The 27,081-nt window shown below is 35.6% G+C and overlaps 4 protein-coding genes across 5 annotated transcripts; 3 read left to right on the top strand and 1 right to left on the bottom strand.

Annotated features, from left to right (window-relative positions):
* Positions 1 to 9,901: 9,901 nt before the first annotated feature.
* LOC120180916 (phenylalanine ammonia-lyase) lies at positions 9,902 to 27,001 on the top strand. Of its 2 annotated transcripts, XM_039186189.1 has the most exons (3): positions 9,902 to 10,344; positions 10,458 to 12,209; positions 26,983 to 27,001. In XM_039186189.1, exons 1-2 carry the CDS (start codon positions 9,917 to 9,919, stop codon positions 12,205 to 12,207), a joined length of 2,178 nt encoding a protein of 725 aa, XP_039042120.1. In that variant the 5' UTR covers positions 9,902 to 9,916; the 3' UTR covers positions 12,208 to 12,209; positions 26,983 to 27,001. The 2 variants fall into 2 exon arrangements, with proteins under 2 accessions (XP_039042120.1, XP_039042119.1); XM_039186188.1 differs by lacking the exon at positions 26,983 to 27,001 and having other exon boundaries at positions 10,458 to 12,262.
* LOC120180917 (isocitrate dehydrogenase [NAD] catalytic subunit 5, mitochondrial-like) lies at positions 12,879 to 15,834 on the top strand. The gene is given in 8 exon segments (XM_039186190.1): positions 12,879 to 13,106; positions 13,435 to 13,650; positions 13,652 to 13,756; positions 13,844 to 14,005; positions 14,093 to 14,167; positions 15,197 to 15,306; positions 15,379 to 15,451; positions 15,570 to 15,834. Coding segments are annotated over 8 exon segments (1,098 nt in total). The 5' UTR covers positions 12,879 to 12,941; the 3' UTR covers positions 15,762 to 15,834.
* Positions 17,251 to 20,451, top strand: LOC120180919 (adenosine kinase 2-like). Its single transcript, XM_039186191.1, has 12 exons — positions 17,251 to 17,460; positions 17,581 to 17,634; positions 18,270 to 18,316; positions 18,401 to 18,432; positions 18,531 to 18,632; positions 18,868 to 18,935; positions 19,083 to 19,159; positions 19,302 to 19,399; positions 19,483 to 19,553; positions 19,634 to 19,700; positions 19,792 to 19,975; positions 20,197 to 20,451. Exons 1-12 carry the CDS (start codon positions 17,378 to 17,380, stop codon positions 20,337 to 20,339), a joined length of 1,026 nt encoding a protein of 341 aa, XP_039042122.1. The 5' UTR covers positions 17,251 to 17,377; the 3' UTR covers positions 20,340 to 20,451.
* Positions 24,007 to 24,466, bottom strand: LOC120180920 (auxin-responsive protein SAUR50-like). Its single transcript, XM_039186192.1, has one exon. The coding sequence runs from the start codon at positions 24,464 to 24,466 to the stop codon at positions 24,092 to 24,094; it is 375 nt and encodes a 124-aa protein (XP_039042123.1). The 3' UTR covers positions 24,007 to 24,091.
* Positions 27,002 to 27,081: the final 80 nt, after the last annotated feature.

Consider the following 27,081-nt stretch of genomic DNA (forward strand, 5'->3'; position numbering starts at 1 on the left):
GGGTTTCTTCAGCAGCCTGGTGTTGAATTTCAATAAGTTTTCAGTCCCGTGCTCAAGTCGGTTACTGTTCGGGTTATCATCTCTCTTGCTCGGGTGGTCTCTAAGGCAGGTGAATATTAACAACGCCTTCTTGAACGAGCGTTTATTTGAGAAAGTCATATGGTTCAACCCCAGGATATGAACAAGGCGATGGCAGCTTGGTGTGTAAGTTGAATAAAAGTAATTTATGGGCTGAAACAGGCTCCTCGAGCGTGGTTTGAAAGTCTCAAGGGGTATTTGGTTTCTGCTGGTTTTGCTTTGTCTCGGTCTGATGCATCTCTTTTTGTTCGAAAAACTGGTGCTAGTGTGATTTACCTGTTGGTTTATGTGGATGATATCATCCTCACAAGTAGTTGTGTTGCTGAAGTTCAGGGTGTTATTGATAAACTGAATGCGCAATTTGCATTAAAAGATCTTGGTGCTCTTAATTTCTTCATGGGTGTTGAAGTTTGTTATGACTCGGGTGGTCTGGTGTTAAGTCAACAAAAATATATTCTTGAACTCTTACAAAATAGTGGTTTTGCAAGGTCTAAGGATCTTCCTACTCCTATGATAACCAACTGTAAGCTCTCTCTGTCACTGGTGGATCGCCAATTGATGATGTAGCTCAATATAGAAACATCGTTGGTGCTCTTCAATATGTGGTTATCACTCGGCCTGACATCGCGTATGCAGTTAATCACGTATGTCAGTTTATCCAAGCTCCCAGGGATGCTCATTTTCAAGCGGTTAAGCGAATTTTGCAATACTCACAGGGCACTTCGGATTATGGCTTATGCCTTATGGTTCATGCCCTCTTCCCGGTTGTCTTTGGTTGGTTTTGCTTATGCCAACTGGGGCACTGATGTAGATGACAGACGATCGACATTGGGGTATTGCATCTATTTTGGGGGTAACCTTGTCTCCTGGAGCTCTCGAAAACAGCAGGTGGTTGCCAAGTCCACTGCTGAAGCCGAGTAAATGAGTGTTGCTTTAACTGCTTTGGAGGTGGTGTGGATTGAGTCGCTACTCAAGGAGCTGCACTTGTCGTTCCATGGAAAACCGACTGTTCGGTGTGACAACACCAGTACTGTTGCAGTATGTTCTAATCCGGTTCTTCATTCGAAGTTCAAGCACTTTGAGCTTGATTTGTTTTTTGTTCGTGAAATGGTCGCTGCTGGACGGTTGTAGGTTCATGAGGTTCCGACGTACGAGCAAGTTGCTGACGTTTTTACAAGCCCTTGTCTTCTCCGATGTTTCTTCGACACCGGCAACTGCTGGTTTCTCGTGTTCATGGAGAGTTTTCTGTACTGACGAGCAGTTCGACAAGGGATGAAGACTTGAAGAAACATGAACTGCATGGGGAATGTTAGTATATAGTATGGAGTTGGTTTCCAGTTGTATGTCATGAGCAATTGGTAATTTGGTTATTGGTTTGATAGGGTTTCTGTTATGAGTGTTAGCTGGTGTCAGCTGACTTTATAAATAATCAGTGCCATCATTTCTTGTATTCAGACTTTTGTGATAAAGATGAAAAGCATACGTATTCTTTATCTCCTCTTACTTCTTCTTCATTTGTTAGTTTGGTTTATTTCTTAACACTTCACGACCTTTCTCTGCACTTCTAATTGACTAGAAGATAGTTCATAATCAGACATGCTATTTTGTCTTCATGACCAACAGACAATCTTTTGGAAGATGCTTGACCCTCTTTCTCAGGGAGATGAAAGTTGTTCTTCTCACACCATTGTGTTCTAAGGTTCTTGAGGGCATAATTTGGTGCCACTGACAAGTGAGCTAGAGTCTACATGGTTAGATCCAAACCACTTCTCGATGCTCTCCCTTAGAGCTGGGTATACGGGCTACCCGCCCGTTTAGCCCACGGGTTTTGACGGTGCGGGCTTAAATAAAGCGGTTGAAAAAGTCCGCAATCATAAACGGTCTTAAATTTTAAAGCCCGCGGCCCGTCCATTTAACCTGCGGGCTAAACGGGCTTACATGTTTACTATTTATGTGAAAAATGAGAGAAGTTGGAGAGATAGAGAAAAATGGCGAAAAAGGGGGGGAAATGAGACTATGGTTCCTAAAATTTTATAACGGCGTATATATAATACAAGTCACAAAAAAAATGTATTTTAAGAATTTAGGGCAACCATAACAAGTTTTATTGTGCTAATCATATAAGGGCTCCATCCACTTTTGAATTAATGCAATATAATCCTCAAATATAGTTTATTATTTTAATTTCGCATTCTAATTTTATGTATATTTTTTTATCACTGCCTCAAGTTTTATATATTATTTGCATATTTGCATATTATGTTACTTTACCTTTTTAATTTAATTATTATATTTATACATGGTTTAATACTTTGATTTGTTTTTTTCTGTTTTTTTTAACGTATATGTATATAGTTTTTCTTATGATTAATTATTGGAGAATAATAAACGTTTTATGGCTTATTTATATATATATTGATGGTATTAATTATAAATGGTAAATACATATATAAAAAGATAGAAACTTTTTTGCTTATGTTATCATATTACGTTACTATAGGTATAATTAATACGATCAAACTTCAAAATTGGATATCATCAAATAAAACGTGAATTGGGGCTAAACGTGAATTGTTCTCCGTAAAACATAAAATAAATTAAAAAATAATAATTAAATTAAGCGGGCTACCCGCAGACTACCCGCGGGTATACCCATTAAACCCACGGGTTTAACGGTCCGGGCTAATAAGCCCGCAATTTAAACTAACTTTATTTTTTGAAACCCGAAGCCCGCACGGACCGCGAATTATACAGGTAGCCCGCGGGCCTTAGCCCATATACCGAGCTCTACTCTCCCTTTCAAATGTATGGGGATGAATATCATTACTTTTATCATCACCAAAAGACAACTTTGGCACTCATCTCCACACACCAGCCATACAATACCAACACTTTAGCTTCAGCCAACCCAAACACCCAGGATGTTTGATCGTATCCAATGGTATCACCGTCATTGCCCCTGCCATCGCCCGATGTCGAATACAAATCCTACCAACAATGCAAGAAAGGACAGTAAGAATGTCAGAACCGAGATAACTGCAAAGAAATGTCTTCTAGACCCCGACATCGAAGAAATACGTCTTCCCGTTGCTGCTTGTGCTTGCGTTTTAAACGGTATTGATGAAAGCAGAGATGCTATTGTAATTGTTTGTATAACATAAACAAGAAATGACGGCGGCTTACAAGGCCATTTATTTAAGAATGAAGAGAATATTCTGAAGAAAAGCTACGCCTTTGAACAATTTTAATCGGTCACAAAGAGAGAAAATGTCGAACCCCACAAGGAAAGGGAGCTTGCTTGCATCAGAAAGGCATGGTTATGGTCAAAATGGTCTCACGTTAATGATCATTTGTATAGTATATCCTTTAATATAGTTGATCAATCACTATAATTTATAAATAATTGAATATAATTAAAGTTTTCCAATTACATTCTTTTGCTTTTAGCATAATATATATTATAATTTAATATAATTTATAAAGAAGAGAGAATTGATGTAATTACAAGCATAATTATAATTTTAAAATTAATAATATTTTAAAATTTAAACTTAAATGATTATGTAATTCTAATTTAAAATTTCTTAACACATTTTACGATGTAACTGCTTAAACTCATGATACAATACCTCTAAAAAAATAATTTTCTCTTTTACTACTGAAACCGCTTGATGGATAATAAATATAATTACACTTTCTCGATCAAATGTGTATAAAATATTTAAAATATAGTGTATAATAACTAGAAAAATAGTTACATTTCCTGCACTTACACTATGGTGCCTAAGGGAGATCCTGACTTATCAGTCAATTCCAAGTTCTTTGTTCCTCAACGAAATATGTAAATGGATATTGTAACAGATTTAGAAATATTTTTTAAGGTGAATACATATATATTAATAATAAAAAAATTTCGTAAGGGATGAACACAAATAAAATAGAATAAACAGTCAATATAAAAAAATCAAATTTTTTGGCCTCCTAAATCTCATCTTGCATGTCTAACAAGATTGCTCAGTGGGAAAATCCCATTGGATATGGGTCGACAATGGGTCATACAAACTAACATCCATGTATCCAAATATTAGATGGAAGGAGTGTTAGCAATGAACCCACAATTTTTATATTATTGGATAAATTTATAAAATTTTTAAAAATAAAAATAAATTTTTAATAAAAAATATAAATAAAATATTTAAAATATATAAGATTTTAATATAAATGAATTGTATTGCTCTTCTCGAAACTTTAGTAAAAAACAAAGAAAATGAAGAACAATTGCACGAGGACTGTTACAGAGATGTTCTCTATAATGATCAGAAATTATCTCATTCATTAATAGGGGTGTGCAAAAATGCCCGACCCAGTTGACCTTACCCGGTCGACCCGCCGACTTGAACCTAAAAAAGTCGGGCAATTTTCTAAAAAAGATTACTCGGCCGGGTCAAGTACCCGACCCGGGTCACAAAATTGAATTTTTTCGGGTATCCTGTTAGGGATTTTTTAAGGTAAACTGCCTATTTGGTCACTTATATATTATCTAATTTATGTTTTGGTCACTCGATTATTATTTAGGGTAAATTACCTATTTGGTCACTTATATATTATCTAATTTATGTTTTGGTCACTCGATTATTTTTTTTTAAATTATACCTAACGTAAGATTTTGATTCTGTTTTGGTCACCCATATTTAAAAATGAACAATGACACTAACATGACATTTTTTAATTATGTTTGGATGTTGGACTATGTAATTCGAAGTTTCGAACATTAAATTTATTTGTGATTTTTTAATTAATAATTTGAAGAAAAAATCGGGTATCCGAGTACCCGGTACCCACAATATCTGGGTCGGGACACGGGCCGAGAAATCAACCCGTCACTTCGGGTACCTGAAAACTGGGATGGAGCTCCCTTACAGCCTAATAGGCTCCGACCCCTGTTAAAATTTATATATTCGATATAATTTTGGTTTGATAGTATTTTGGTTCATGTAAAAATAAATATTTAAATTTAAAAAATATAAAAATTTATTAAATATTTAATCAAGTAGGGGTCAAACTGAAGAATGATAAGTATGTGTTCTCAAATTTTTGGTCTAATTACAATTTAAGTCATTGTAAGTTTAAATATTAGATAAATTAGAACTTGTCTTTTGAGTTTTGAGGTTTTTTTTTTAATTTAGGGTGAATACAAGGTAATATTTGTATAAAAACTTTCAACTATTTAATAATGAACGCTCATATCTCTACATACGTGCTTGAACTCGGGGCCTCAAGAATAACAACAATCCCTTAATCACTAAGATTGTTTGGTTCATACTGAATTTTGAGTTTAAATATCTAATAAGTCTTTATATTATTCTTAAATAGACTAATATTTCGGCCTCTGCCAATATTTAATTTTGACTCCTTCATTACAATTAATGAATTATCTCTAATCAACTGTCAATCAATTAATTTTAGTAATAGATATTGGAATATTCACATGCATAGACAAAATCAGAATTCCAACTCGAAAGGGATAAAATATAACTTTTTAAAAATACAAGAGCAATTCATAATTATTCTAAAAATATTTAAATTATATAATATATTTAATGTAAAAAAAAAATTTGCCTAGTTGGGAGTCACAGCCCCTCCCATGTATATAGTAGTTTCGTTTCTGTTGACACGTTCAAAGGTAGGCTATAAATATCAGAGAAGGTTTCCTAATAAACCTTAAAAAATCATCCGAATTTTCTATTAAAAAAAACGTGTCGAAGAAATGTAATTACTACGGATCGGTCAACGACAGCATATGCATGCGGAGGACGTGTCTACCAATGTTCAACAAAGAAAGAACAAAGGAATAATATATACTATTACCACTTCCTTCTCTATTCTCACTAGGAATAACCTTTGTAAATTCATTCGTATCTTTATGATGCTGAAGGCTAGGGAAGCAAATTGGGGTTTTTCACGAACACCTGTCATCTGAAAGGTGTTATGGTTCAACACCAAAGCTGGAAGTTTAATTTCAATATATGCGATATATACACATAGGGTAAGAAATCTACTGGATATGTTGTGATTGCAGCAGAACTCGAGTAGGACAAAAACTGGAAATGTATCCATAATAACAAACTTTGTGGCTGAATTGGAATTTGGGGTTTTAAAATATTCCCAGAAGTAGGCAAAATTGAATAAAATAAAGGGACCATAAAAGTCAATTATTATGGAGACACTTGGATGATTACTAACCTTAAAAGTCTAAAACCGTTGGCCCACATCAGTCTTTTATCATCTTCAACCTTTCTCCAGACTTCCCCAGGGCAAGCAACTTAGTTTAATTTCAAAAAGAGATTATAAATTATAAGGTCCTTTCCATTAAGATCTAGATGGGTTTCGTTTTAGTGATATCTTTTCCATTGATCTTGCTCATCTTGATCTTAGCCCTTGCCTTTTATCTTCTTGGTAGAGCTCAGGGTCGAAGTGAAAGAGCTGCTCAATACTTCGGGCCACCTGCACCACCACCTGGTTCAACTCCGGCCTCGCCACCATCTCCACAAGCCAAGTCATCCCAAGTTTAGACAGTTGCTCAGGGTTTGGTTTGTATAAATATTAGTAATAATATTCTAGATTTTGTATATGTTTTTTCTTCGTGATATTTATTATTTATATGAACTTTAGCTGTATTTTATTTTGTATTTTTTATAATTTCCAGGGTTTCCATTGAATTTTGAATGGAACTTAATTATAGTAAGGTCAACATAATTCAAGTAGGAATGGCAACGGGGGCGGGTTTTGCTCGCCCTGTCCCCGAATCCGAAATGAATCCCCATCCCTGACTCCGATCCAATCTCTGTCGGGTTTTTTATCGGGGCGTCCCGTCGAGGATTTTTTTGTCCCGTCCCCGAACCCGACCCGAAATATTATACTCGAACCCGAACCCGAAAATATTATATATATATAGTTAATATAAAAAATATAAAATATTATATATATAATTAATATAAAAAATATAAAATAGTATATATATATATATATATATATATAATCGGGGCGGGGCGGGGATACCTTGCCCAGTCTCCGAACTCGACCCAAAAAAATATATGATACCTGACCCGATATCATTCAAACCCGACCCAACTCGAATTTGACCGGATTTCGGGTTTCCCCGTCGGGTTCGAATCATTCTGCCATCCTTAAATTCAAGCACCCACCATCTCCATCCTGTTGAGAATAAATCATAAAATACATTATAAACTGGAATCGTTATAGTAAAATAGTTTAACGGTATTTTTTTAGTAAACTTCATTAATTTTGTATACCTCATTATAGTTACAGAAACAACGTTACAAAATGACAAAATTTATGGCGTTTACTCAAAAATCGTCGTAATATATATACATACCTTTAGTGGTATTTTTAGTAAAAACTTTGATTTTTTTATGAATAATGTTAAAATACATTATATTTCAGTTTAATGTTTATAAAATTTTGATTTATTTTTGTTGTTATGTATTTCTATTTAATTTTTATTGTAATTAAATGTTAAGTTTATCGTAATACATATATTAAATTGGAGTAATAAAGAGAAACAAAATGATCTTAGATTAGGATAATATAGAGAAGAAAATGATATTTGTCAAATTAGTTAAGTTTCATGGAGTTTGTCAAAGTAACGCAGCTACAAGTCACGCTCTTTTACGGTGCCTTGGGATGAAAACATCACTAATGACGCACACACTAGTAGCGTTGGTAAAAAAAGTCACTATATATATAGTCATTGGTGACGTTTGTGGTAAAAATGCCACTAAATATCACAATATATAACGTTGTTTGGGAGAACAAATGTCATCGTTAGATAACAAATGCCATTATATATCACGACAATTAGTGACGTATTATATTTACCAATGTCGTTAATTGTTTCGGTATTTGATCTAGCGGCACTCTTACTAACGTTGAAAAGGATTTTAACGGGTTTAAAAATGACTCAATAGAACTAAAAAAGCGTCGCTTAAAATATATTCGGCTGAATATGCATATTAGACGCAATGATTCACCCACCCATTTTCATTGATATCAATTTGCAAAGTTGGTGGATTAGTTTTTAGCCCCTCCACTCAAAATCATGTGGCCATAAAGTTTTAATACCTATATATTATTCGAATTTTAAGATAATTATCTTTTACAAATACGTATAGACAACTACTAGCATAGATAAACATAAAATTTTATATTATAGAGTGTAATTTTTTAATAAATCATATAAAATCCATGAGTGTAAAATAAAAAAAAATTAGACTAGTATAGAAAATAAAAATATAAAATACTTAAATTATATAATTAAAAAAAACAGTATAATCCTTCCCTAACTTCCCTGTAACATGAACCACAACATCCAAACCTATCACATTTTGTTATTAATCTAAGATGAATTTGGTAATATTTTTTAAAAAAATCATTTGATAATAAACGTTCAAATAACATTTTTGTTTAAAAAAAAATTGCATGGAAATTACATACAAAAGGATATGACAGCAATGCTGTTAACAACCAGCTAATTTTTCATTAATTGTCGTCATTTTTCTTAATTATATATTTTCTAATTTAATAATTTTAACATTTTAATTTAATAATTTAAATGTTTAATAATACTGTTATAGTGCATTGCGAAGAAATGTTCATGAGAAATAATCCACATGTATGAGAACAGAAATAATCCAAACCGGCACCTTTAAAATGATGACGAGTATTCATTTAATTGTCTTTTAAAAGTTTAAACTATAAATATTTGTCATTATTTCAAGGTTGTTTGTGATTAAAGAGTGAAACTCCTGGAATTAATTCCAAAGTTAATTAAATCTATGTTTTGGGTCTAAAAGATCTTCTAAAGATGTTCTTAAAAAATAACGTTTTCGTTCCTTATTTATTTGAAATCTCGTATTATTTAGATGGTGACAATCTTATGTCTGAATCTTTGACCATTTCATATAATTTATTAGAGATGAAATTTGACACCTATCATCATCATAGATTTAACACTAATCACACCCATTAATAAATGTATTTATACCTCGAGAAAAGATCGAAGAGAGAATCCCCTTCTCTCTCCAGACCTCATATACATCATCTATTTTTTTTAAAATGTTATCCTCTCGTCTATATAAATAAATATCGATCAACGATTGTTATTTTATAGATAGTAAATTTTTATTTAAAAAAAAAAGAATGAACAACCAACCACTAACAAAATTAATTTTCTCCTATCAACAGTTTTAAAACAAATCATGCATGGATGTTGAAAGATTTGTGATTTATATAAATGATGATATCAAAGTTCAATAACCTAAAACACAAATTTCACCTTAATGTTTGATATATGTAAATTTATGATTAGATAACAACTTTTTATTTGGACCGATTGGGGTTGGATCGGTGGGTTTGAAGGCATGCATTTAAGCATTTTCTCATCATTTCTCACCAACCACAGCCTCTGCTCAAATCTTCAGACACCATCACTTTCCTCAGTCAAATCCAATCCACCACCCTTGGATCGTTTCTCAATTAACGGCCTTCCTTTACCTCAACAAACACATAGTCCTTTCTTTTTTCGCGTATCCCATTGCCACCCACTCATGCTTACCTACCAACTCATTAACTCGCTTCCTTCCTCTTTCCCTCCTTTTCTCTCCTCTATTTAAACCACCTTTCTTCTCCGCTTTCTCCTCAGGAAGAGAAAGGAAACTAACTGTCTAACTTCCTCTAAAAAGCATACATTCACAAGCTAAGAACTTCGAATTCTTCTGTGGGTTGTTCTCCTTTTATTCATTTGTTTCTTCTTTTGAACATGGAGACGATCACCCAAAATGATCACCAAAACGGGTCTTTGGAGAACTTTTGCACAGCTTCAAAGGGTGTTGTTGTTGTCGGTGGTGGTGATGCCGTTGATCCTTTGAATTGGGGCGTGGCGGCCGAGTCACTCAAGGGAAGTCATTTGGACGAAGTGAAACGCATGGTGGCTGAATACAGGAACCCATCGGTGAAGCTGGGCGGCGAGACCTTGACGATTTCTCAAGTGGCGGCCATTGCTACACGTGACTTGGGTGTCAAGGTTGAGCTTTCCGAGGACGCAAGGGCTGGCGTTAAGGCCAGTGCTGATTGGGTCCTTGATGGCATGAACAAAGGCACCGACAGCTATGGCGTCACCACTGGTTTTGGTGCTACTTCACATCGTAGAACCAAGCAAGGAGCTGCCCTTCAAAAAGAGCTCATTAGGTGAGTTGAATAACTTTTTACGATTCGACTCAGTACCGTACGTGTAGCATTTGTAGTCCGGGTCTGGAGTACTGCTGAGCTATAACCGAGTTACTTTTATTGATGTCTTGCAGGTTTTTGAATGCTGGGATCTTTGGCAATGGAACTGAGTCGTGTCACACACTTCCACACTCGGCAACCAGAGCAGCCATGCTTGTTAGGATCAATACCCTGCTCCAGGGATACTCCGGTATCAGATTTGAGATTCTTGAGGCTATTACAAAGCTTCTCAACAGCAACATAACTCCATGTTTGCCTCTCCGTGGCACAATTACTGCATCCGGGGATCTTGTTCCTCTTTCCTACATTGCTGGACTGCTCACAGGCAGGCCGAATTCGAAGGCCGTTGGACCAAACGGTGAAGCCCTTGATGCCGAGGAAGCCTTCCGAGCAGCCGGTATCGATTCTGGATTCTTTGTGTTGCAGCCTAAAGAGGGGCTTGCTTTAGTCAACGGCACTGCAGTTGGTTCCGGTATGGCTTCCATGGTTCTTTTCGAAGCTAACATTCTGGCCGTTCTGTCAGAAGTTTTATCGGCGATTTTCGCTGAAGTCATGAATGGTAAACCGGAGTTCACCGACCATTTGACACATAAATTGAAGCACCATCCGGGACAAATTGAGGCCGCAGCTATAATGGAACACATACTTGAGGGGAGTTCTTATGTTAAAGCAGGTAAGATGTTGCATGAAATGGATCCCCTGCAGAAACCGAAACAAGATCGGTATGCTCTTAGGACTTCTCCGCAATGGCTTGGTCCACAGATCGAAGTGATCAGATTCTCGACCAAATCAATTGAAAGAGAGATTAACTCCGTCAATGATAACCCATTGATCGATGTTTCGAGGAACAAGGCGTTACATGGTGGCAACTTCCAAGGTACCCCCATCGGAGTCTCAATGGACAACGCTCGTTTGGCGATTGCAGCAATTGGAAAACTAATGTTTGCTCAATTCTCCGAACTTGTTAACGATTTCTACAACAACGGTCTCCCGTCAAACCTCTCTGGTGGTAGGAACCCCAGTCTGGATTATGGTTTCAAAGGTTCTGAAATCGCAATGGCCTCCTACTGTTCTGAGCTCCAATACCTTGCTAATCCGGTCACTAGCCATGTTCAAAGTGCTGAGCAGCACAATCAAGATGTGAACTCCTTGGGACTAATCTCTTCAAGGAAAACTGCTGAGGCTGTTGATATCTTGAAGCTGATGTCCTCTACATACTTGGTGGCCCTTTGTCAAGCGATCGATTTGAGGCATTTGGAAGAGAATTTGAGGAACACGGTGAAGAACACCGTGAGCCAGATCGCTAAAAAGATCCTCACTACCGGTGCCAACGGTGATCTACACCCTTCACGGTTCTGCGAGAAGGATCTACTCAAAGCCGTGGACCGTGAATATGTTTTCGCCTACATCGACGATCCCTGCAGTGCTACCTATCCGTTGATGCAGAAGCTGAGGCAAGTACTCGTGGAGCATGCATTAACAAATGGAGAAAACGAGAAGAACGCAAGCACTTCGATCTTCCAAAAGATTGCGGCTTTCGAAGAAGAACTAAAGGTTGTCCTGCCGAAGGAAGTCGAGAGCTCGAGGGAATCGTTCGAGAACGGAAATGCTGCAATCCCGAACAAGATCAAGGAATGCAGATCTTATCCATTGTACAAATTTGTGAGGGAAGAGCTCGGAACAGGGTTGCTAAGTGGTGAAAAATTGATCTCACCGGGTGAGGAGTTTGACAAGGTTTTCACAGCAATGTGCCAAGGGAAGATCATTGATCCAATGATGGAATGTCTTGAGGAATGGAATGGTGCCCCTCTTCCAATATGCTAGTTCCTTATTTTTTTCTTTTCATTTTTAATCATTTGAGATTTGTTTACAAATCCTTAATCACTTGAATTTCCTCGTAAAAGAAGTGAAATAATAACATTTTCTTTCACAATTCATCCCTGGGATGCTTTTTATTCCTCTAAATGAACTCGAAAATCATCGTCTTTGTTTATGTTTATTTATTAACTTAAATAAATAAATTCCATTTTTCATTTACAATTTTATATGCAATCTAATATAAAACATTAACAAATCTAAAAATAAATAAATGAATATGATTATAAAAAATAATCTAAATTGGAATCAAATAATATTATAAATATTTATAATTAAATTTAAACAAAAAATTCAAAAACCCGATTCGAAAAAGTTTCAAATCAAGTTTAAGTTACAAAATATGATTTATCAACTCAAATAACTCGAAATTTTGATTCGACTCGACACCTCTAATAATATTACGGAAATTACAAATTTAGCCAACTAGCTCTGGTAAGTGAAACCTTTGACCTTTCGAACTTTGACCAGCCGATAAAAAACTAAAAATAAAATTCTCTAAAAATAATAATAATACATTTTTTAAGAAATAAAATCTCATAATGGAGATAAGGTGGCATTGTTTCATTGGTTGAATATATTATATGCCCTCATTTTCCATATTTCGGAATAAAGCCATTAGCTTTATAATTTTGATTTAAAACAAACTCGAAAAGTATTGACTCAGCCAACCCAGAAGATCAATGGCGACGCAGCTCCTGAGACGACGAGTGACTCAGATCCTTTCACATGGAAGCCCTAAACCTATCTCCTTAGCCAGACCTTTCTCTTCGGCCACCGATACCATCCGAGCCACTCTCTTTCCCGGCGATGGCATCGGCCCCGAGATCGCCGAGTCCGTCAAACAGGTTCCCGCTTTCTCTCCATTTTTTTCTTTTTAGTTTTTTCTAATTTTCAATTGCATCCAATTTTCGCTTGTTAAGTCTCAAATTTTTGATTTTTTTGTATTGGCATCCATGAATTGAATCTCTAGTGTTAATTTTTTTTAAAAATTTGCTTCGAAAAGTTTTTGATTTAGGCACAAACTGTCAATAACTAGCTGTTTCTAATTTTAGTAAGCTGATCTATAGAATAAAAATAGATAAAAGTTTGTACAAGGAAAATTCATTATCAAGACCCTTTTTATTTGCTTTCAGTGAAATTTTGGTGGAAACTGAATAATTTGATTTGATTTAGGTTTTTAGAACTGCTGAAGTGCCAATTGAATGGGAAGAACATTATGTTGGGGACAAAGTTGATTCAAGAACTCAAAGTTTTCTAACTTGGGAAAGTCTAGAATCAGTAAGAAGGAATCGGGTAGGCTTGAAAGGTCCAATGGCTACTCCTATTGGTAAAGGTCATAGGTCCTTGAACCTTACTCTAAGGAAAGAACTTAATCTGTATGCCAATGTCCCGGCCATGTTATAGTCTCCCAGGTTATAAGACTCGCTACGACGATGTAAATCTTGTCACTATTCGTGAAAACACTGAAGGGGAGTACAGTGGACTTGAGCATCAAGTAAGTTTGTTTTTCATAATTGATGTACTGTTTGATAAATGGGGTATTCTCTATAAATATCTTTCTATCTTTTGCTTTTGGATCTAGGTGGTGAGAGGTGTGGTTGAAAGTCTCAAGATTATTACTCGTCAGGCAAGTTTAAGGGTGGCTGAATATGCTTTTCATTATGCTAAGACCCATGGAAGAGAGAGAGTATCTGCTATTCATAAAGCCAATATTATGCAGAAAACAGACGGTCTTTTTCTTAAGGTCTTTCAATTCAAATGCCTAATTTAATAGCTCATTAATTTTTTGGAGCAACCATTTATTAAGTTTGGTTTACTTATCTTTTTCCAGTGTTGTCGTGAAGTTGCAGAGAAATACCCTGAGATAACTTATGAGGAAGTAGTCATTGACAACTGCTGTATGATGGTATGATAAATTTCCTCCTGTAAACATTATAATGCTTTCTTTTTCTCATCAGTGACAGGAGGCTTAGATAACAGATTTTGAATAAGGTACTGTAGGTGCTACCTTTCTGCCTGTATTTCTTTTGACAAATTACAAGATGGAGTGCATTTCATCTTCTTTTTTTTTTTGAATAGTAAGGAGGCCTAAGGCATGGAATTGAGAAACAACAGTTCTATAATAAGGACCAGAAATATCTTTGGCAACCAAGCCTTGAATCTCTTTCGGAGAAGAACCATAGATGGTTGTTTGAAAGTGTTGGGAATTTGCCAATTGGGTCATTCCATTGGTTATCATATTGCCTTGCTTTTGAATTACTGGAACACCTAGATACTTCCCCAATGTGTCTACAGCCTGAAAGCTTAGTCTAGTACTAATCATGTTTCTCAGCTCTAGATTAGTATTTAGTTATAAATAAATTTGAGTTTTTCTCTTACTAACCTTATGTCCGGAGAAGTAACCAAATTCAAATAAAATTGAAGCAATGACTTTCGTCTGAGCCATATCATCCTTTGCATAAAGAATCGACTCATCAGCGAAGAACAAGTGAGAAAGTAGGGATCCATACTAGGTCGAAAAGGTTTCCAAGTACCCACACCAACGGGAGTTACACTACCATCAACAGACTCTGAACCCACACTACATCATCCATCGCAGATATTGCCTATAGCATCTGGTGGCTTCTCATCACGCCTTCGAGGCTGCTTAACTTGCCTATTTTCTTCAAAGCTTTCCATAGGGTTAACCATGGAAGATTAATAGAAAACCAATTGGTGCCTTGCGTCAACTGGGAACAAAATTAACGAAAAAAAAAGAATCGCAAAGATCTAAAGCAGAAGGGATGGTGGCGGCTGCTGATTTTACTCTTGGAAAATCCTTTGTTCTTTTCTGCCTATAATTGGATTTTAGAACAGAAAAAGTTTAACTAGTGCATTTCATCTTTTATTGAAGGTAATACTAATATCCAACAAACTTTTTTTTTGGCCATTGCAGCTTGTGAAAAATCCAGCTCTCTTTGATGTATTGGTGATGCCTAACCTCTATGGTGACATTATCAGTGACCTTTGTGCTGGATTGATTGGGGGCTTGGGCTTAACACCAAGGTAACTACCTCTACCTAATGATCGTAGGGCATATACATCTCGATGGTTTTACAGCATGTAGTCTTTGTGCAGTTGTAATATTGGTGAGGGAGGAATAGCACTTGCTGAAGCTGTTCATGGTTCAGCACCTGATATTGCTGGAAAGGTTAGTCTTCAAAGAGAAAAAAAAACCCCAAAGTAGTGTGCCCGTCATGATCCTTTTATTTTTCGTTGTACAATTTTATTTCCCATGGCTAATTATTTGTATTATTTACTTTGTTTAGAATATGGCAAATCCAACTGCTTTACTATTGAGTTCGGTCTCAATGTTGCGGCACTTGAATTACCATGATAAGGCTGATAGAATTCAGGATGCCATTCTCAACACAATTGCAGAGGGTAAATACCGAACTGCTGATCTTGGTGGCACATCAACAACAACCGATTTTACTAAGGCCATTTGCGATCACCTTTAAAGTTTGTTTCTTTGAAGCATTTCTAGTTTTGCATTGGATTTCTTTGCAATTTCTTTGTTATGTCCCCCACCCCAGCTTATAAATGCTGTCTTCTCTTATTAAGAGGAATAAAATCACATCCATGTTGATGGATATGGAGCTCCATCTTCTTTACTCCCTCTATCTTCAGCCATGATAAACATATGGAATTATTTAAATTTGTTAAACATAGTTCAATCACCTTGTTACTTATATTTTGGCCAATGGCCATTTAGTATTGAATTCAGATCTGTTGGAATGATGATATAAACCGACCAGGTTATATCTTCAACTTTATATTTCTTGACTTCGAGTAATATATATTCTTTCTTTTACATGTCTTCCTACGACTGAGTTGCAACTATTGTCATATATGGAATTATTTGTAGTAAAAAGAGTATTGTTTTGCTTAGAGGACTTGGATTTGAGCAGTTACATTTGCATATTATTTTATGATCACAGTGCTCTATCAAAGTGAAAATTAAAGTTATGAAATATATAATAGCTAGGATATTTTAGAAATGTCAAACGGTTCCTTGTCAACGTTGCCTTCATAGAAGTTCTTTTGAACATGCAATTGGATGGTCAACAATTAAGGTTAAATTTTCATTCAAAGTTTGCATATTATATTTGATCTAAAGAGGAGACCAAATGAGAACATAGATATATACACCATCTCTTTTATTTTCTTTGGGGGATTAAAAAATTGAAATTCAATTTTTTTAGTTTTGTTTTGCCAATAAATTCAACTATATAGTATTTACTTAATATAATCAAAGTGTAGGTTTAAATATTTAATAAATGAACAAAAATGGAGGAGAAAGAGAGAAAAAAATCTTAGTTTGATCGAAGTTAAACAGTGATATCAATAATCACCAACCACAGAGAAGAAGATTTTATATATACATATATATAATTTGAGAAAATAACTTCAGTGACCAAAAATCCCAGATAATATACATATATATAATTTGAAAAAAAAAATCGTGGTCGTGGTCGTGGTCGTGGTAATACGTGTCTTCGACACGTCCGCGCGGATACTATCTTTTTAGAGAAAATTTTTAAGAAACAAAATCTTTTTTTTAACTATCGCAACGAATTTGGAAAATCGCAACGACAACTAGAAAATCGTAACACGAACTGGAAAATCGCAACGCGAAATGGAAAATCGTAACGCGATTTTCAACTATCGCAACGCGATTTTCAACTATCGTAACGCGATTTTCAATTATCGCAACGCCGAATTTGCGATAGTGGAGATCGCAATGCGAATTAGAGATCGCATTGCGATTTTGTTGGTCATTTTCGTAAATCAAAAAAAAGTTGATCAAAATCGTATATTATCTGGGATTTTTAGTCACTGAGATTATTTTCTCATATAATTTTTATAATAATTATTATTTTATTAAAGAGTGGTTCTTGGGGCTTACTGGGTTGGTAAGATGGGGCGCTCTGGGGCCTATAAACATGGAATAACGCGAACCATTTTCGCCACAACCGAGATCTGAATATCACCAACTCTCTCACACTTAGCTTCGCATTTCTTCCTTTTTTTTTCCCCTCTTTCACCAAGCTGCCGCCGACAACCCCTCGAAAAAATGGCGTATGAAGGGATTCTCCTGGGGATGGGTAACCCTCTCCTTGACATTTCGGCTGTCGTGGACGAGGAGTTCTTGAAAAAGTACGTTTTTCAACATTTTGTATTTTTAATTGTTTCTACTTTATGGGATTTTTTTTGGGACTTGGGTTTGGTTCCTTATATGGAATCTGATCTGGGTTTTGTTTTGTTTTCTGGTTTCAGATATGATATCAAGTTGAACAATGCAATTTTAGCTGAGGAGAAGCACCTTCCCATGTAAGCAAAAAAGACAAAACCTATATTATAAATCCATATTAATTTTAACTGCGGTTGTTATTTGTGATACTTTTTGTTTTTTTAACCTATTAGATCTAAGTTCTATTTACTCCCATCCTTTAGATTGATGTGTTCTTTCAATCTTTTTGTCTCCTCTAATTGTTGATTTACTTGTTTAGCTAGTTATTATGCATATAGACTAATTGATGTTTGATCTACATGGAAAAAAAAATTGTTTGTGTTCCTTTGTAGTTTAGTAGTAACTCGGTAAGACTTGAATAGTGGTTCTGAAGGATATAGAATGAATTTGACCCTATGATCAAAAGAGTTGAATGGTGGTTTGGTTGTACATGCTAACAATCCAATCTTTAGGGAGAAGATGACTTTTCTTATGTAGATCTTGAACCACTTCTCTTAAGTAGAGGTCATGTCTTTCATGGTTCTGAAGGATAGAGCTTTTAGTGATTTGCTTGACCTAATTGTTTCAGAATGGTGTGATCTGTTGGTTGAGAAGCTGGTTTTCAAGTATGATGTAGTTGTCAACATTATACAGATTCCACCTTCTGACCATAGATACGTTAATCATTCCTGTTTCCAAGTGCTGCATGATCCGTTTTAATGTCTCTCTGTGACAGGTATGAAGAAATGGCTGCCAAACCCAATGTAGAGTATATTGCTGGAGGTAATGCAGGGATTGCATGAGTCTGAATTTTCTATCAGAGCATAGGGGCCCATTGTGATTTCCTCAATTTTTTTATTTGTGCAGGTGCTACTCAAAATTCAATCAAAGTTGCACAGGTATATCGTGGTGCTTCTTAAAGGTGGTTGGAGCTTTGGGAAAAAGCAGTTTTAACATTTATTGTAACCGTAGACTAAACTTGTTCTATCTTATGTAGTGGATGCTTCAAATTCCTGATGCAACCGGTTACATTGGTTGCATTGGGAAGGACAAGTTTGGGGAGGAAATGAAGAAGAACTCGAAAGCTGCTGGTGTTAATGTGGGCCTTTCTCCTTTCTAAACCATTTTGAGGAACCTTTAAAAATTGAAAAGAGAAGTGGGGAAAGCATTATACATATATTATTTCAGTTCCAAATAACTTCAAGTATGATAGATTATGCTCGTTTGCTGTGTCCAATTACCATCCTACTTCTGGATGCATATTTATTTTGACTTGCAATTTCTTAAGATAGATTTGGAACTGAGAATAAGTATTGTTGTTTTTGTGTTATCAGGTTCAATATCTTCAGGATGAATCTACACCAACAGGAACTTGTGCTGTTTGTGTTGTGGGTGGTGAAAGGTACACATTTGATAATAACCTTGTTTTTCTGTGTTTCTTATTTGCTGCTTCATACTTGTCCTTACGTTTGGTCTGGTTAGTGTGATGTTGGAAAGCATCTGTTTTATATGCTAGAATAGCACGATTTAAACTTGGATCTATATGTAGGTCACTTATTGCAAATCTATCTGCTGCTAACTGCTACAAGTCTGACCATTTGAAGAAGCCAGAGAACTGGGCGTTGGGTACTCATTTTCTTTTATTTCCTTGTTTTGGTTGGACTATAAATTGATTAAACTTGCTCGTTGGAGAAAACTCAATAAGAATAATTGAAATAAAAAGCCATCACTACTAGGGACTAACTTGTTTGTAAATATTTTTGTGCAGTTGAGAAGGCCAAGTACTTCTATATTGCTGGATTTTTTCTTACTGTGTCGCCAGACTCGATACAGGTTGTTGCTGAACATGCAGCTGCAAAGAACAAGGTACATTATATGACGCTCGGCTGAAATCCCTCTTTATGAAAGTTCATCTGCTTGGTGATCTGACTTGTTTATTTTGAATGTAGGTTTTTGCGATGAATCTTTCTGCTCCATTTATTTGCGAGTTCTTCAAGGATGCACAAGAGAAAGCTCTACTGTAAGAACTTTCATGTTTTCCTTCTGTGGAAATTAATTCTCGTGTACAGAAAGTAACTCTCTGGATTTATTGTCTATCAGGTATGTGGACTTTGTCTTTGGAAATGAAACAGAAGCGAGAACCTTCTCAAAGGTTCATGGCTGGGAGGTAATAAGCTGCTCTGAATATAAGATGCTATTATGGATTTGAAGTGGATTATGTTTGTTATTGACCTGTTTGAGCTAGTTCTGTCTTCCAGACTGACGATGTTGCAGAGATAGCCCTTAAAATTTCACAGTGGCCTAAAGCATCTGGAACATACAAGAGGATCACTGTCATTACTCAGGGTGCAGATCCGGTAGTTGTTGCTGAGGATGGGAAAGTGAAGCAGTTCCCTGTTATATTGTTACCCAAGGAAAAACTGGTTGATACAAATGGTGCAGGTATACGACCTTTCCCTTTCACTACCAGGACTTGACAATTTGTAAATCCTAAATGACCTTACCATGTTTGAGACATAACCCGAAAAAGGAAGAGTGGATGAAATTGGCACTATTTAGTTTTCTTATGATTTAATCCAATTTTGCATATTTGGCGAGTCAAAAAGTAAATCACAACGGCATAATGGAGTCGATCTAAACGATTCAATGCAATTTTTGTGTAGGTGATGCATTCGTTGGAGGCTTTCTTTCACAATTGATTCAAGAGAAACCCATTGACGTTTGCGTAAAAGCTGGCTGCTATGCATCCAATGTTATCATCCGAAGGTCTGGCTGCACGTACCCAGAAAAGCCTGAATTTAAATAAGTTATTCCACTTCATTGGTGTCCTCTCCAGTGTGCGTTTTTAAGGTTTTTCGTCGTTGAGAACCTTCTTGCTAGCATTTGATCTTTGAATTTTGCCTTTTTTTTTATGATTTGGTGGCCATTTCCATGGCTGTCCTAAAATGGCATGAGAAAATTGGTGTATGAGACATTTGATCTATATTCATCCATATTTAGAGGAAAGGACATGGTTAAGATGATGAGTTTGTGGTAAATGCTGTTTATGGTTTTGCTTGCATTGGAAGGCATTTCCATGTGCTTGCATTAACGCTTATAAGTTGAAAGACCAAACCCTACTAATCTACTGGGTAGGGATGGCAAACGGGCGGGTCGGGTGCGGATATCCCCTCCCCATCCCATACCCATCTAATATTTTTCAATCCACCACCCGCCCACCACTTATGATGGGTATAAATTTTCAAATCCACACCTGCCCACGCGGGTACATTCTCAAATCTATCTCCACACTCACTATTCACTGGAGACGTATCTGGCTAGACCCGCCTGACAACAAACTTAAGTTATACATAAGAAACAAACATAAAACAAACACATCTATTAAGAAACATAATAAAATAAACCAATGATTATCTGAGTTAAGTGTTAATATAGATCTTAAAGTACATAAAACATCATAATAAAAGACATAATTAAAGTCTAGAAACATAAATGACAAACACATAATGTTTTTGTTCTTTGACACAACATTCTAAAATTTCAAGCAATACTTGTGACATCTGATACTTCAGTATTACAATCATCATTCTCATAAAACACCATAATAAAACACCAATATTGCAAAATATTCGGTTGAAATTTGAATTTGAAAAAGTCTGTTTCAATGGCGTTAAAAATATAGGTTTGAGAAGCACAAGTGAAACACTTAATTCTATTCAGTGGCGTTAAAAATAGAGATTTGAGAAGCAGCGATCTGACTCTGTTAGCAAAAAACGTGGGTGCTCAGTCACAAGATACTGATTTGTAGAACATTAAGAAATTAAGCTTAAAACAAACATTAAGATGAATCTAAAAAATAATTAAAAACAGTACGAGCAAATAAAAATTAAACTCTTAAAACGAAATGCAGAGGAGCTTAAAACGAAATTACTACGGAATTGACTCTTACAAAAATTAAATTTCAAGTAAAAAGGGAAGAAACATACCTGAATAAGCTTGAGAGTGAAGACAAGAGGTTTGAAAGAAAAACAATTATGCATAAACTTATCCCTAATATTTGGTTAAATTACAAGTTATATCTTATACAATATTAGGATTTATAAATTAGCTCTTAAAATTACACCTAAATTCATAATGGTCCAAAATTTAATGGATATTTAGTGGGGCGGGCGGATGTGGGGCGGGCGGATGCGGGGCGGGTGGATGCGGTGCGGATGCGGGGCGGGTAATGTCTCAAACCCATTACCCGCCCACTACCTGCGACGGGTACCACTTTCTAAATCCACATCCGCCCACTACCCACTAAAATTATACCCATCCCCGCCCCAATTGGAGCGGATGCGGTGCGGAATCCACGAAATTGTACCCGCTTGCCATCCCTACTACGGGGAATAATGTGGTTTACGATTTTGATAAGGAAAAAGATTATAGAGTTTGGTATTGAAAATTTCCTCTTATACAATCTTGTTAATTTTGGAGTGAAGTTTTTATGCATGATTTTCATTCATCACAATTTTCAAATATGGATTTTACACATGCATGATAATAATTAATGTTGATGATTATGTTGATGATTATCACAATTTTCAAGTATGTGTTCTACACATGCATAATAATGATTAATGTTGATGATTATGAATTGCCGCAATTAAACCCCCTTAGCCTGATGATTTCGACGAGAAGAGGTATTTCTCGGTTAGCTCAGCATATAATGCACTGGTTGGGTCTAAAGCTGTGGACGAGCCAAATTGACTCGAGTATTGTTCAGTTCGTCTCGACTCAAAATTTTTAAAGTCAAGTTGAACTCGAAAATTCACGAGCTTAAAATTGTCAAGTTTGATTCGAACTTGAAATAAAAAATTAAAGCTCAACTCGAAAGTTCGTGAGCTTTGTGTACATTAAAGTCTTATATAGTATTTTTTTTAATAATATATAAATGTTAATATTATTAATAATTTAATTTTAAAAATCTAAAATTTTAATATGTTCTTTAATTCACGAGTTTTTTTAGTTGAATATCGAATAGCTCTATTCGACTTGTTAAGAATTCGAATCGGATCAATTCGATTTAAATATTAATCAAATTTTAATTGATTGATCTTAAGTAACTCACTTACAGTCTAATATATGGGAAGCAAGCTTTGGATGCGGCTCCTTTGTAAGGGAAGTTGTTTATTTTACTATTTTTAAACTTGTATGTTACTATAAATACCATTATTTTCAACCCAAAACAGTTTTCCCACTTGCTCTCGTCTTTCTCGACAATCACTTCCTCTAAACCCTAAATATTCATGCGCTTTTTATTCCCTGTTTCGATAAAAAAAAGTAGTTGTCAAAACTTCAAATTTATGCGTTTCACAAAATATCCTTAATAATTTCTAACGAGTCTTTAACAAGTCTAAATCCCCATTATTGTTTGCCTTCAAACCCTCCATTTTTATTGTAATCTTAAGGATATTACGAACCTATAAATAGTGAAGGATGACGGATCCACGCCTGATTTAAGATGCATAAGTATTCACTTTGAACTTTGATTTTTCTTCGATTAATTATCTATTTTATCAATTGTGTCTATCTTAAAAATTTATTTATATCCATCATATACAAATATTTTTATATATTATTAATATGTATACTTATACTTAAAAATATTTCTAAATCCGCACGTATAATAACATAAGCTGACCCTCAAACCTCTATCATTGGTTCTCAACAATGCTATTGTCTATCTAAAGCGTTTGTGGGTGATATTCAATTTTATTTGTAGACTCGTGTTATATACACTACTGTTATCTCTCAGGTTATCCGTTTCGTTTTACCATGCATCTGCCGTCTCTACATTACTAATATACCCGCACTTAATATTTAGGGTACGTTTGATATATTGAAATTGATTTTTTGAAATATTATTTAAATAAAATGAATAATATTTTTTGAAAAATTATTTTTAAAAATTATTTTACGATATTTAAATGAAGGTGTATAAACCATTTTCAACTTGCATGGCTAGTGACATCAATTAGCTGGTATTATTATTTTAATTTTCGAAGGTTAGAGGCCAGAGGTAATGAAACTGAGAGTTTTGATCCCACTGTAATCTGTGAGGTGCTGTCAGCTTGTGGGGTCTGGTCCAGCTTCTCTCAGTATTGATGTGGCACCTTACTCTGTGCCTGAGGTTAACTGGTTTCCACTTATACTTTTAAAGGTTCCGATTCACTATTAAGATGTAAGACAGTATTTAAATGTGAACATTTTCCTTATAATGGATCTTGTTATTTCAACGTTTTTATCTATTAGGGACAAATATGTATTAAGCTGCTGTTTTGCCTAATATGGGTAGACAGGTTTGATGGTATAGTTTTTTTATTTTAAAAGTTGTTGGACTTTTAACCCATCTTACCATCAAACATGAAACCATACCATCAATCAGCTGGTTTGAATTAACATTAATAAGCTAAAGAATTTATGTTCATAAAAATCTATTTTGTATACTACATATTGGCGTTCTCAGTTGGAGTCAAACTTGGTGAATATTAATCACATTTCTAGAATGAATTCCTAAAGACGCAGAGATGGTGTTTGATGTGGCGGAAAGCCCGCACGTCGAACAACATCGAGGAAGAGGCTTTCATCACATGGAATGCAGAGTTTGGAATCATTGTTGAAATCATATTCATCCCGAGCTTGATCCAGCAATGCCTTGAATAGTGGGTGCTTAAGCAACGTGATTTTTATCACAAACCTCTTATACTTGTTACCAACATACACCACTAAGTGACCCTTTGGCACATCTTGAGGTATCGAGCTTCCTTCGTGCATGCAACTCGGCCACTTTGCCCACTGATAACAGCACTCGCAACTGCTACAAGGTATGACACTATTCCCCATCTTCCTCCATTTTGTGAAGCATGCATTTAGAAACTTCCCTTTCATCGTCTTCCAAGGAAAATGGATAGTGATCTGCAAATATAGATAAAAAGTAGATATAGGAAAAGAAGTTGCATATAATGATGAAACAGATGAAGTAAAAGATAGGGTTTTATAGCAGTTGGATAGTAAAAAGAGACAATCTTTGTATGTAGCATTAATGGTTGACAAGACAGGTACTAAGCCTACTCGATGTTGAGTTCGTATTGATCTAAGTCTTGGTAAATTAATGACTGTTGAAATGGTTGCCTTCTTTTTTTCCCCTTACAGTAAGCATTGGAGTTTTGACACGAAGGTGCACTAACATGCATCGCATGATATTAAAGTTCAACAAAATTATTGCTTTTTAAGTCAGTTAGGAAAGTGTGGTGCTTTTTTCAGTGATCTTTCGAAGTTCTCCGAAGTTATGACCTCACATATTATCAATAAAAAAAATATTTAAAATATATGAAAATTTAAAATTTTTAAGAGAGGAGACCGCCTATCTATCCATCACTGACTAGAGTTGAGCTAAGATCCTCCATAGCCCCACTCATTAAAACCCCTGATTTCACATTAGATTGAAGCAGCATATTTCTTGGTTTAGGTGGGTGTTTGGGCACCTTTTGGTTATAAACTTTCTTAGATTTTCAATGGGGGTTTTCCTATAAAGCAAGGCATACGCTTTTGCAGGCTGCCGAGTTCTGCAGTATCTCTGCAAACTGAGGATGGCGTAAACAACTTAGGTTACTGTCTTTGCCAGAGGAAGAATAAACAAAGAGAATGAAGGCCGTTACAATGTGCTGATCTAAAAACATTCCATAACTTGTGTCTTTGGCTCCATATTTACCCACAAAACCACTAGTTTAAAGCCTGTTTTAGCATCGCATAATGCATTCAAGTTTTATTTTTTAGTACATTTATCAAGATAAAAAAATGAAAGGGAAATATGGGGTGATTTGATAGGTAAAAGACAAATAGAAGATAGGCATCGAGGGTTTAAGTTTACAGAGACAGATGACTGAAAAGCCACGGGTTCATCCCCAGAAGACAAAATGTGCTGTAGTGGGTTGTCTGAGAAAAGAGCCTCTGGTTTTTACACATCATTGGAGTTGAAGCTGCCATCAGTTTTGAAGATACTCATTTTATTATTATTATTATTATTATTATTATTATTATTATTATTATATTATTATTATTATTATTATTATTTTATTATTAATAAATATTATTACAGGCCCAAATCAGATTGGACCGGCCCAGTTGCAAAAGACCCAACTGACCCAAACCTATCCGGAAATCCTAAACCCAGATTAGGGTTTGATCTCTAAACCCTAGCCGCCTCATCATCACAGCCGTTGGATCTGAGAGATTCAACGGCCCACACTCATCCAGCACAAACCCTAGGGTGATGATACCCTAGGGACACGTCCCAGCCGCTGCTTCCAGAAGACTCCACCGCCACACCAACGTTCCAGCTTCCACCACGTCTACCGAAGACTCCAGAAGGCCGGCCGTAACCGCACACGTCTTCCCCAAACGGTGAGTCACCACTGGAAGTCTGGTGACTCACCGAAGAACCCCTTTTAGACCAGTCCGAAGCCATCACCGGTGGTGGCTATAAAAGCCACCGAGCCCCTGCCAACAAGAAAAAAAAGAGAGGAAGAACGGAGAACAAAAACGAAAACCAACAGAGAGAACAACCAAAAATTGAGAGCAAAGATACAAAAAAGAGAAACCAACTCACCACAACTAGCAATCAAACCAAGAAGAGAGAAGGAGGAGTTTACCTTACCAGAGAACCCCAAACGGCACTGGAAAACCAAAAATACCGAAGGTATTTTCCTTAGATCTAGGAAAATCCCTAACTTTTTAGGATAAAAGAATGGTGAAATCGGGTTTAGGGTATTTAGATCTTTGGTTTGGGAATTTTTGGTGTTTTCCGACCACCGAAAACGGTGGCCGGCGGTAGTAATCACGGCGGCAGACGGTCGCCGCCCGGTAACCGGCTTCCCTCCGATGAGGGAAGCTAGAGAGAAGCCAGAGAATTCTGGCTCTCTCTCTGTTTGAGAGAGAAGAGAAACTGGGAAATGAGGGCTGGCCCTTCGGGCCAGCCGTTTCAGGCCTTAAATAGCCCTTCCCGAACGACGTCGTTTCGGGGAGGGCTATTTGTGTAATTTTTAATTGTTAAATCCCGTCCGCAGCCAATCTAACTTGTAACTCTTACATTTTAGTCACTAAATCGAGTTTATAATCATTTTAATTAAGATCTTTAATTTTAATTTTATTTATTTTAGTCATTTATATTAAAATAATATATTTAGGGTAAATAACAGATTTAGTCCGTTAATTTTAATAATTAATATTTTAATCTGAATAGTATGTTTTAATTTATTTTAATCTAATATCCGAATTTTATATAATTTTATTTTAGTCACTAAATTAATAAATAAAAAATAGCATGTTTAATCCCTATAATTTTGATTAATTATGAATTAGGTTTTTAATTTTAATTTTACTATAATTTAGTCACTAATTTTAAATGTTTTCATTTATTTTAATGCTTTTAAATATATCGTTCTAATTGTATTTTTATTGTTTTAATTTTACTTGTTTATATATTTAAATATTTTTATTATTAT

Source organism: Hibiscus syriacus, unplaced genomic scaffold, assembly GCF_006381635.1.
Source record: "Hibiscus syriacus cultivar Baekdansim isolate YM2019G1 unplaced genomic scaffold, ASM638163v2 tig00112503_pilon, whole genome shotgun sequence".
Lineage (NCBI taxonomy): Eukaryota > Viridiplantae > Streptophyta > Magnoliopsida > Malvales > Malvaceae > Hibiscus > Hibiscus syriacus.